The 12,429-nt window shown below is 38.2% G+C and overlaps 2 protein-coding genes across 2 annotated transcripts in view; one reads left to right on the forward strand and one right to left on the reverse strand.

Moving 5' to 3' along the window:
- LOC107731552 (unconventional myosin-Ig-like) overlaps window positions 1-12,429 on the forward strand; it is a 64,103-nt gene that overhangs the window by 36,503 nt on the left and 15,171 nt on the right. The window contains exons 20-21 of the mRNA XM_016542668.1: window positions 947-1,060; window positions 5,914-6,071. Coding sequence (XP_016398154.1) covers window positions 947-1,060; window positions 5,914-6,071 — 272 coding nt within the window. The remainder of the gene's footprint in view (window positions 1-946; window positions 1,061-5,913; window positions 6,072-12,429) is intronic.
- LOC107731576 (uncharacterized) lies at window positions 11,004-12,396 on the reverse strand. The gene is made up of 2 exons (XM_016542696.1): window positions 11,811-12,396; window positions 11,004-11,690 (listed from the first exon to the last, which is right to left on the reverse strand). The coding sequence occupies exons 1-2, from the start codon at window positions 12,111-12,113 to the stop codon at window positions 11,040-11,042; spliced, it is 954 nt and encodes a 317-aa protein (XP_016398182.1). The 5' UTR covers window positions 12,114-12,396; the 3' UTR covers window positions 11,004-11,039.

Consider the following 12,429-nt stretch of genomic DNA (forward strand, 5'->3'; position numbering starts at 1 on the left):
AAATTGCTACTCAAAACTAGCCCAATCGCGTTTCGAGGGGGGTCCACCGGTAAATATCGCGTTCCAGGGGGTAAAATACATGTTTTTTGGAGGGGTTCACACTGTGGCGTGCCAACTTGATGCTTCCTCTGAAGACTGCTTAAATGTGTTCGACTTGAAGCAGCGCTGATTAGACAGATTTGTGTGTCATCAAAGTACTGCGAGAGCTATAAGAGAGCGCGGACGTCTCCTTATGCTTTCTCTCGCCGTACTTTGATGTCATACACTGATCGATCTTCAAGTCGAACACACCTCTTTACTCTCGCGTGTCACGTGACCGAGTGTAATCGCAGCCTCTGCGATTGAAAAACCGCGTTTTTTCATATCGTGATATTATCGCAAATGCAATTAATCGTTCAGCCCTAGACTAAATTTCTGGGAAAAAAAGTAACATACTTATTATAGGGTAAACATGACAAAATATAGTCTCTCTCTCTCTCACACACACACAAACACACACACACATACTCCCTTATTCACCAAACTCCAAGTCACCGAGTCTCATTCACTTTCTCATTTACTCACTCATGAGCGCCTTTGACCGTACCCAACGTGGAGATCACAAGCACAGCCGAGTGCTCAGTGTTTGACTGCCTTGAGCAAAGACTGTAAAACACACTCTCTATCATACCGCTGCAGCTATAGATGCTGCTACCAGTGGTCCAGTTTATCTTCCCTTCCCAGCGAGACTCAACCCAACTTCACAAGCTATTTTTAAAGGCATGAACCTGCAGTAAAACAGGGGAGCAGCGCATAAACATACCAACAGTGCTGATGCGAAGGTTGCTCATGAATTTCAATAAGCCCTGAATATCATTGTTACTTATTATTGCAGTCAAGCTCAGACAGAGGAAGCTAGTTTACCTAATTTCTGCCTTTTCTCTCTCCTGATCTCTCTTTTCTCCAGCTCAACTGGTTCAACAACACAAAGGACAGAGCTCTACTCATCACAGACAAGCATATCTACAGGCTGGAACCTAAAAAACACTTTAAAGTGCAAAAACGAATATCGCTTGATGCAGTAAGTATTTAGTATGCAGTCACCCCAAAAAAAAAAAGCAGCGATTTTATGGAAGAACCATTTTTGGGTCCTCATCCTCAAAGAACCTTTCAGTGATTAGTTCCTAAAAGAATAGCTCACCTAAAAATGCTGAAAATGTACTCTCAGACCATCCAGCATATAGATGTGAGTTTGTTTCTTCATCTGAACAGATTTGGATAAATTTAGCATTACATCACTGTCTCACCAATAGATCCTCTGCAGTGAATGGGTGCCGTCAGAATGAGAGTCCAAACAGCTGATAAAAACATCACAACAATCCACAAGTAATCCACACCACTCCAGTCCATCAGTTACTGTCTTGTGAAGTGAAAAGCTGTTTGTAAGAGTTTGTAAGAAACAAATGCATCAAGACGTCTTTAACTTCAAACTGTTGCTTCCAGCTAAAATCCTCTATCAATAATATTGCTTTCTCTAGTAAAACACTTGTCACTTGTCTGAATCAGGAGAGAAATATGCACAAAATCAAGCACTGTTTACAAGTGAAAACGGTTCTAAACTAATATGTGAGTGGATTTTGATGTGAGAGGACAACAGGGGATGGACTTTTTCACTGGTGGAAGTGTTATTATGGATATGGACTCGTATTTTGATTTATTTCTTACAAACACACAGCTTTTAAGACGTTAATTGGTGGACTGGAGTGGTGTGGATTACTTGTGGATTATCGTGATGTTTTTATCAGCTGTTTGGACTCTCATTCTGACGGCACCCATTCACTGCAGAAGATCCACTGGTGAGCAAGTGATGTAATGCTACATTTCTCCAAATCTGTTCCCATGAAGAAACAAACTAATTTACATCTTGGATGGCCTGGGGGTGAGTACATTTTCAGCAAATTTTCATTTTTGGGTGAACTATTCCTTTAAAAGAACCATTTTTTAGTGTGAAGAACATTTTAAAGGTCTAAAGAACCCTTTTCCACTATAAAGAACCTTTTGTACAATAGAAATGTTTTATGGATGTTGAAAGTATTTCCATCAATGAACCATCAATGCCAATTAAGAAACTTTATTTTTATGAGTGTGAAATGAAGCCTTAAAAAGAAAGCAGACACGTCTTGGTATCTGTCATTATCTGGGTTTGTTTTTGTTTTATGTAACTGTGCAATGTGGGTCAGTGCATCTGTCTGCTGCAGTCTCGCTGTCTCCTGCCTCTTTTGGACTTGCTACCAACTACCAACTGGTCTCTCTTATTAGATGACAGCACTAATACTCCATATGACCAGCCACGTCAGATGGTTTAACAGGGTCATTCACAAACTTCTGGCTGTGTCGGAGTGAATTCAGTGACCAGAACAGTCTGTGTGTGAGGTGTCTGACCTACATTCTGTATACGTTCTCAGATGCGATACAGTGAGAGAGGGATTTGGACACACACTGCAGCACTGCAGTCTGAACTCCCCTTCACAATCACATACACACACATTAAACCTGCAATTTTATCCATATCTGTATGTTTCACACATCTCTAGCGGAAGCAAGACCAGACGTCTCAGAGAGAGAGAGGTAGAGATAAGCGATTGGGCAGAACAAACTGCAGTATAGCACTGAATCTCGCCAAATATGCACACATACTCTTCAACACATAATTTTCATGCTACAGCTGTCATTATGATGTTTACAGATTTGAATATAGCACAAGAAAAAAAATTTATATATATATATAAATATATATATATATATATATATATATTTCTGTCATGAGTTAGACCTATCGGACTGCGCCATCTAGAGTTTCATGCCAGAACTCTGTATAAGTGTGTATATACTATATATATTGCAGTTTGTATACTAGATCAATCTCACAAAAATATCAATCATATTTCCAAATTCTAAAAAATGCATAAAACATATTTTAAAGAGCATTATTAATATTTGCATTGTTACATTATTTTAAAGATAATTAAGCATATGTATACCCTAAATTCTTATGAATGTAATGCATCTGGACTTTTCACTTTATAAATTCTTTTTTAATTCTAATTATTCTCAATGATTATTCTCAATAAATAATGTGATGTATCCACATGCAATTTAGTATATTGATGTAACTGTCACGATGCACACACACGAGGAACGAGGAGACGCTGGAGAATACTTTACCAAGACTTTATTTACAGGAACCAAGGGAGACGAACACAGGAAGACCTTTAACGGAAGACGTACAACAGCGGACAGAGAACTAGGGACTGGGAACACTTTTTATACACACAGGAGGAGGGGCTGACGAGACACACCTGGGATCAATGGAAATTAAACATGGGAAACACCTGGGAAGAAATCAACTAAATAAGGGCATAGGAAGGCACATGGGGAGCAAGACACACACAAAACATGGAACAGAGTCTGACAGTAACTGTGGTAGTTTTTTTTTTTTTTTTTATGTTTTAAGGCCAGGGTAAATTAAAGGTAGCACAACAAATACTATTAAAATGATTGTACTATAATTTATAATAAAAATTATTACTATACTATATGAACTATTATAGTTATATAAGTATTATAGTCTAATATTTTTAATTAGATTATATTTTAATTTTATTTTTATATTTTCGATTTTCAGTTTATTTTTTAAATAGTTTTAGTAATTTATTTTTGAGTAATTGAGTTATTTAAACATTATTTATTTTAACTTATTTCGTTTTTTATTTTAATTCATTAGAAAATAAAGGGAAATGAGAAATGTTCCCATGGCAGCTAGCTGGAATATTTTATTTATTTTATTGTTTTATAAATATATTTTGTTTCAATTCTTTTTTTCTTTTTTTTTTTGAAGTAATTATTATTATCATTATTATTTATGGTTGTAGTTTTAGGTTTTGCTAACTATAATAACCCTAGTACTACCATGATGTATAAATGCTTTACAATTTAAATAATGAGAATATGGATGGGATTTTGCTTAATTGTCATGAAAATAATGTCACAATGCAAAAGACGTCTTAATGGACCTAAAGTAGGCTGCAATTTTTTAAAGCAATATATATATATATATATATATATTCTTTTTTATTTTGGACAGCAGTTTGACCTGGACATGTCCTGACAGATTTTATGAGATTTACTCTATTATAATCTCACAGCCTCACCGGCAGCCCTGCTCCTAATGGGTCACCATCCAAGAGCATATTATGAACTTTCACAAGCCTCTCCGGTCAAGCCAGACCACACTGGATGGGTTCAGGCAGTCCCAGACAAGGATATTGTTTTATGACAGCCCAGTACACTGTGGTTTTAATCTCATTTCACCACAGACTGATGCATTACGGCTCTGTGCGGCACAGGGGCTGATCATGTCAGCTGATATTCTAGAGCAGCAGAAACAGAAAGGGCAACCTTACGTCCATTCACACTTACTACTATATCCTTATAACCGTATAGTTGTGCTTTGAAATCCTGTTTAAAATTATCTGCATGAATGCTATTTAGGTGTTATTTATTTGGAAATGCTTTGTGTACTCAGATATGTGTGTATCTGTTTGATTGGAACACAGTGCAGTGTTTTCCTGGCCCACCCTCATTTCTCAAAATCTCTCAGACAGCAAGGTCAGCCACATGTACCGCAGGGCACAGAATGATTAAACACACACACTCACACACACACACACACACACGCGTGTGCGTGTGTGTGTGTGTATGCACGCATGTTTGTGTGTGTTAATGTGTGTCCATCCAAGTGGGAGTAAAGAGGCTTAACGCTGCCTGATCACTCTCTTTCTTTCAGGCACAGCGGTGACCCACCTACTGCTGTTCATAACCATTCGCATTCATGTACACTCATAAACACACTGGCCTTTAATGAACCTTAAAGACCCCTTGAAATTTGTTCAGGCGGGACATATTGAAGGCTTGTTTTTTAAATAGCCAATAGGCTTTAGTTTTGTCACAGCATACTGTGCACCTACAGTGCACAATATGCAAGTATTATTTTATGTAGTCATAAAATGCGTACTGTATGCCACAATGCAGTACGCTCAAATTGATGTTGTGACTCAACAAGAAATAATGTTCTGTTATTTTTAAATGCTCTTTCCTGATTTACTTGTTTGATTGGACTGCCAAATATCAAGACATTTTACATGTATTTGGTTAAAAATGTATTTATTGTGGGATAGCACCTACTGTTTCACATACTGTTTTTAAAAAAGTAATATACTATGCAGTATGCAAACAGTAATAAGCTAGTATTCCATTCTGAACATAGCCCGTGATTTGTTACTCGCAGTGTTGTTATTGTTAACTAAAACGAAAACTATTAAAAAATAGATTTTGGTCATTTGAATAAAGCTTAAATAAAATAATGAAATGTTAGATGAAACTTCAATTTTTAATGCCACTCAGCCTAATTTTCCTTTTTGTGTGAACTAACCCTTTAAAGAAGTTAAAGGCACATGGGTGTGCATGCTCATGCAAACAGCATCCCCAGCGCCGTTTCTAATCTCAGAGTCATGCGTACCAGCCAGGCACACACACATTTTACTGACGCACAACTTCGATTGGTCACACTCTTTGAGTAACTGCAACAATCCAGTCATTCATTCACGATTATGTCCAGCATTCTCAAGGTTACTGAGTCAAACATGTGCTGAAGCGCAGGAAGTGATTGTGCTGTGAATGAGCTTTTACTCTGAGATTGCAAAGGCAGAGGAATGCCATTGGTTGGTGGAGAAATGGATATGTTAGACTCAGGAATGATGGATTTATTGGACGCAAATGCTTTGACTTCATTGTGCACCAACACATGCCATGCAATATGTTAAAAATGTTTTCATGTGTTTGTATTGCTGTTTTACACTCTCTTCAATCCCACAGGTGGTTGGTGTGAGCGTAACAAGTGGCAGTGACCAGATGGTGGCGCTACATACTACCTCTCAGGATGACTTTCTAGTGCACTTGCAAAGGGGTCAACTCAACCCAAATCAGGACCGTGTAGGGGAGTTGGTGGGCAGCCTCACAGACCACTTTACACGGTAAGAGTCCCTGCCAATAACCTCCAGCTTGCACATTTTTCAGGGACTGTGCAAGTATTTCTGCTACTAAGGCAAGCATAACTATTACTATTGTTCATTCTTTATGTTGGGGATTTAAACAGGCCTGTAGCCCTTAGTATTAGGGTCAGTCACAAGAAGCTCGTCTTTTGTCCAGATCTGATAATTTATTCAAAATTACCTTAACACTGCAATTCATACAGAAAGTTAACTGAATACACAGCTTCTATGATGAACAAGTTTTTAAAATCTGAATTAAAATTAATTTAGATATTTTTTTGGGAGGCATGAGGTAAAAAATAGTGCTTTATACAATACAGATTGCATCAAATCAACTTCACAGAGATAAACAGGAAAGTAGCAGAATCAGTTATGGAAACTCAACTATGGGAACAATTCAGATTCTACTGTAAAGCAGCCCTAAAAGACAACAGTGTCATTATTTAGCTCAAGTCAGTTCAAGGTGGAGGAGTCAAGAAGGTGGAGTGTTTCAGAGAAACTCTGAAAGCACGCTGCAGGAATCTTTAGTGAATTCTAGCCAGCCAGCAAGTGCAAGGCAGTAAGCTCATTGGCTGCATATGCAGCATGAACCAATCAGCTTGTGCCAAGTCGTTTAAAGGGGTCATATGATGCTGCTAAAACGAACATTATTTTGTGTATTTGGTGTAATGAAATGTGTTTATGTGGTTTAAGGTTAAAAAAACACATTATTTTCCACATACTGTACATTATTGTTTCTCCTCTATGCCCCGCCTTTCTGAAACGCGTCGATTCTTTCACAACGAAACACAGCGTCACACACGGTGGCCTAGAGAGTGAGCAGCGGCGGCCTAGAGTGAGCAGAGACATTTTTCTTGAGCAGCAAATCAGCATATTATACTGATTTCTGAAGGATCATGTGACACTGAAGACTGGAGTAATGATGCTGAAAATTCAGCTTTGCATCACAGGAATAAATTACATTTTAAAATGTATTTAAATAGAAAACAGTTATTTTAAATTGTAGTAATACTTTATAATATTACTGTATTTTTAATTCAAATAAAACATAACCTCATGGTGAGCAAAATAGACATTCAAAACACATAAAATAATCTTACCAACCCAAAACTTTTGAATTGTAGTGTCCAAAGAGTCTCTGGCACACGTCACTTGAACATTTATAAGTATTTACTAAATATCATGATTTGATTTTAAAGATCAAAGACCACTTATTCCATCATAACTTTGTGGTATATAGCAGCCTGGAGGACAGTTTTGTTGTAATCGCATACACACATATGCATCCATGTTGTGAGATGCTCATTCATGCGATGGTATTTCCTGGTTCCTCACATAACCAGCCCCAAGGGAGGCAATATTCGGTCCTGGGGCAGACAGCAGCTTGGTTGTGTATACATTGTTTGTGTGTGTGGCAGGTGTGGGGTGTGTGTGTCCGTCAGTGGGTGTCTGTAATCACTGCTCCTGCACGTCTGCTTTAAAGCCATTGTGCTGCCATCTGCAAGTCAATGCGTGGGGTCATGCCCCCCTTACGACATCATGAAAAGGAGACGTCAGAGGGGCCTGAGGAAGTGTGGAGGAAGGCAAATAGTGTGTGAGCATGTGTGTGTGGGGGGGAGGGGGAGTGCAGTTCACACGATCCCCACAGCGGAGACGCAGCACCACTTTCATTGCTTTCATTGCAAAAACTAGATTGAATTGTTCTGTTTCATAAAGGTCATAATGATAATAAGCACAAATATGAAGACAAGAGGGACTGTTTTGGAGCATATGTGAGGTATTTCAGTTAAACAGATGTAAAAATAACCTCTCGCCAACCCTAAACAGAAGGTGACTGTACTTTGCCAAGTAGGGCATGTTCCTGGATCAGAATGTCTTGTTGGTCCTGAAACAACATTCTTCCAAACGAACAAAGTCTTAACCCAATATCTAACCTGATTTCCATCAAAATTAGGGCAAACATTGCATAAAACTCTGCAGGTTCTGTTTGTGAATCAGTTTGCCTGTGATAATGTTCTGTAACAATAATATGTTTGGAATTGCAAAAGAATGTTATACAGATAATTCGTGGTGAAGTTGTGCATCTTTTTGAAAGATCATTGACATTGTGTCTAAACTGTAAAAATATCCTGTTCAGTTTATTGTTTTGCACCTTAAAATGTACTTATAGCCACCATGATAATACAAGAAATCCAGAACAGAAATCCACATGATGAATGTGTGTAAACATTCACTAAATAACAGAGAATGTAACATTTAAAACCCTAATGTACATTACTGATAACAAAATTATGAATGAAATTAATATACAGTATATTCATATGTCATGCAGGGGCTACAGCAAATGTCCTTTCGCCATAAATTATATGATAATTTATAGTTTTGACTTCCAAAATCCACACATTGATGGTATCTTACAGTAATTTTACATATAATGCACATCGCCATTTACAATTTTTAGAGTGAACCAGTTAAGAGGTTTTTACTGTAGCATTTATAAACTCTTTTTAAAGTGAAATTTTATAAAGACTTAATTATTTCAGAGAATTTCAGACCAACATCTCTGTAATGGTAATGTACAATATGGTAGTGGGTTTAGGTACTTAATTCTGTTGTACATTTGCATCATTTGTAAAAACTGACAAATAAACATAAAGGCTTTAAACAGTAGTAATGCACGGTGAGTAATTTTTGTAATTACAGAGACATCTCTTGATTAGCTAAATTTGCATGTTAATGTAGGCTAATCATTGGATGATATGAGATTCAACTCACGCTCCAGATCTTTCCCCAGACTACTTAATAATGATTATACGATATTTAATGTATTATTGAAATGAATAAAAATGGAGGTTGAGTTGGAATGTTGGAGGAATCCTGGATGATTTGCCACAAGAGTGACAATATATTTGCTTTGTGATTGACAGGATTAGATGAACATATCTCTCATGATCTTTCATCTCCAACTCAATTTTAAAAGAACAGAAAAATTGCTATGACCTGTAGGAGTTACATAGGTGAATTGGTGCATAAAATATGTATGAACTGTAGCAAAGCTTTTGCGAAGCTGTAAAGCTCTAAAGAATCACATGTTCTATCAACATCATCCACTAAATTTTGTCAGCCATAAAGTGTCAGTGCTTATATAATTTCTCTCATGTGTCATTTAAAATAAATTTTTTTCATGAAATGTTTTGTCAAAAAGTGTGTTTGCGCTGTTCTTCATGCACATAACAGTATTCTTCTCATTTTTCCAATCTGATCAAACCACTCTTATGATCTTGGATATAGTTTTGTAAATATTTAATGACTTTAGATTCCACATTCTCCTTTGCATGCATGCTGAGAGCTCTTGTTGATCTGAAATGTCTGTATCTCAATTCAAACAGTGATTAATTTCTGTTATCATGCCTGTCTTTAAACTCTGTGACCTTTCCCATGGGTCATTCACCCTCACCTGACTCACGCAAATATTATGACTGGGTCATGTGTGTTTGTTTGTGGAAAGGCAGTGCCAGTCCGTGTGTGTGTGTGTGTGTGTGTGTGTGTGTTGGGTAGTTTAAACCCCTCTTTAGCCATCTGTTGAGATAGCTGTGTGTGTGTGTTGGGGACGGTTTGACCAAAGGCAGTGTTGGAGTAGATTCTAGAGTGTTAGCAGAGCTTGATTGTTTCTCAAAAAATGACCAGTTGTGTATTTTATTTTACCTGAATAGATCAACGTTAACAATCAATATAGTAGGGTTACAGAAATGGCGGCCAGAAATGATCAGAATGCAGAGATGTTGAGATATAGTGTCCGCTAGAGGAACATCATAAATATTGTAAATATGAATATATTGGTCGTTGACCAGTTCATCTGACCGATCATTTTTACTTAGATTTTGGAAATAACATTAATCTGCCTGACTAATTACTTCAAATATGTTACCCCCACGTTGCCCTGGTACATTGACAATAGCCCTGTGGCCAATGATGTTTCTTCCCCTTCTTCTCACTGTTGTCAGGTTAAATCCAGCCTCATCAATGTGTATAAACTCATGCGGGACTTCCTCCGCATCCATTTGCAAAACTCTCTGAAATACAGCAAAATAACACATTGTGTAGATCAGTATACTGTAGGTCTGCTATACAGTAGAATTACATGTACAGTAAAAAGGTGTGTGCAGTACACAATACTACAGTCAGTGAACAAAACATACCACCACATATTCACGCCGCAGGACTTTCACCCTGTCTGAATTTCTTTCAAATGGCACTTTATACAGTTGTTTCATCAGAACTTGATGTTTTTTTAAGGATACGGGCTATTGTTGACAGAGAGACCTGTTGGACGTTACAGTTTTTTACGATTGTTTAAGCACAATTTTGAAAACAGGGCCCGGTTTGTCAAAACACTACACACAATTAACAACCCCACACCAAAGTAGCACAACACTTCAGATCATTTGCAAAATGGAACACTTTTGTCAAAACTATACACAACTTTATAAAAAAAATATTTTGTTACCATACGAAACACACACATTTCATATGACTTTAATCTTTTTGAACCAGTTACACACTGCTGTTGCTAACCTAAAACACTTTTAGCAAGTCTAATTCTCAGTGATTAGAGTACTGTAAATGAAGTACACAGAGAAAGTGCAACTATACAATAGTTCACCAAACACTACACAAGACCAATGCTGCAGACTGACGAAAATATCATTGATTTCTCTCCATATACCCAAATCAGTCAACATGGAGAATCACAACAAAACATGTCCCAGTTGTCATGCAACTACAGTAGTGTGCATAACACTGTTAGCTCAGCAAACAAACAAACGTAAAATACTGTATCCAGTACAGGTTACAATTACAGTAAACAACAACAACAACAACAACAACAAACATAAAAAATAATCTGAAAAAAACTGACAATATTGTACAGAAAATACTACAGTAAACATACTATACATTATCTCTTCGCCTAGCTGGATCTGGCCAGAGAATTTCATCAACATCACAAGCAATATCCTCATTAGCAAGACAACGCGGGAAGAACCGTCTTGAATGTCGAATCCATCCTTGCACAGCTGCGGCGTCGACTTGGTCACAGGCGTCCTCCATGGCCTGAATGAGGGGTACCTGAGCCTGGGGCTGGAGATCGTAAACCTTCCACCGCCATGCAGAGAAAAACTCTTCGATAGGGTTTAGAAACGGAGAGTATGGTGGAAGGTATAGTACTGTCAACTGTGGATGGTGTTGAAACCAGTTCTGGACCAAAGCAGAGCGGTGGAATGACACATTGTCCCAGATGACAGTGTATTGTATCTGGTGCATTTCATTACCTGCTGTGACGATGTGGTGCAATCGGTCCAAAAATGCGAGAATGTGAGGTGTGTTGTAAGGGCCCATTTTGGCATGACGGAGGAGAACCCCATGCTGTGAAATGGCAGCGCAAAGGGTGATGTTACCCCCACGTTGCCCTGGGACATTGATTATAGCCCTGTGGCCAATGATATTTCTGCCTCTCCTTCTTGCTTTTGTGAGGTTGAACCCTGCCTCATCAATATATATGAATTCATGCAGGATTTCCTCAGCATCCATCTGCAAAACTCTCTGAAATACAGTGAAAGACAACATTGTGTAGTTCAGGATAGGTCTAGTATATTACAGTCAATGTAAAAAAGTAATGTGTGGAGTATGCAACATCACAGTGCTAAAGTGAACAATACAAACCTCCACATACTCATGCCGCAGCCGTTTGACCCTCTCTGAATTCCGCTCAAAAGGCACTCGATAAAGTTGTTTCATTTGAACCTGATGTCTTTTCAGGATGCGTGCCAGTGTTGACTGAGAGACCTGATGGACATTATTGAAAATGGCATGGTCACCGATAATGTTTGCTTGTAGTTCTCTGAGCCTGATAGCATTATTGGCCAAAACCATGTTTATTATCTCTCTCTCTTGTTCTTGCGTGAATATGGGCCCCCTTCCTCCTTGTCGTTCCCGACCCTCAATCCTATGTAGAGAATAATACATGTAACTTACTGTACAATGTCACAGGAAGGGGTATCACAAGTGCTGATATGGTGCATACAATAAGCGGCTGATTACTGTAACTGTAGACAGATCTTCTTTTACCTGTTTTCCTGTCGAAAAGTCCTTATGACAGATGCCACTGTATATCTGCTAAGATTTGGCTGAACTCTCAGTCCAGCCTCCCTCAGCGTCAATCCGTGGTTCACAACATGGTCCACTAGTGTTGCACGAATGTCATTTGATAAGTTTGGTCCTCTTCTTCTTTGTGCACGTTCTCCTCCTGCTTCAGCTCTTCCTCTACCTCTACCTCTACCTC

Source organism: Sinocyclocheilus rhinocerous, unplaced genomic scaffold, assembly GCF_001515625.1.
Source record: "Sinocyclocheilus rhinocerous isolate Xijiao unplaced genomic scaffold, SAMN03320098_v1.1 scaffold429, whole genome shotgun sequence".
In the NCBI taxonomy this organism is placed as follows: Eukaryota; Metazoa; Chordata; class Actinopteri; order Cypriniformes; family Cyprinidae; genus Sinocyclocheilus; species Sinocyclocheilus rhinocerous.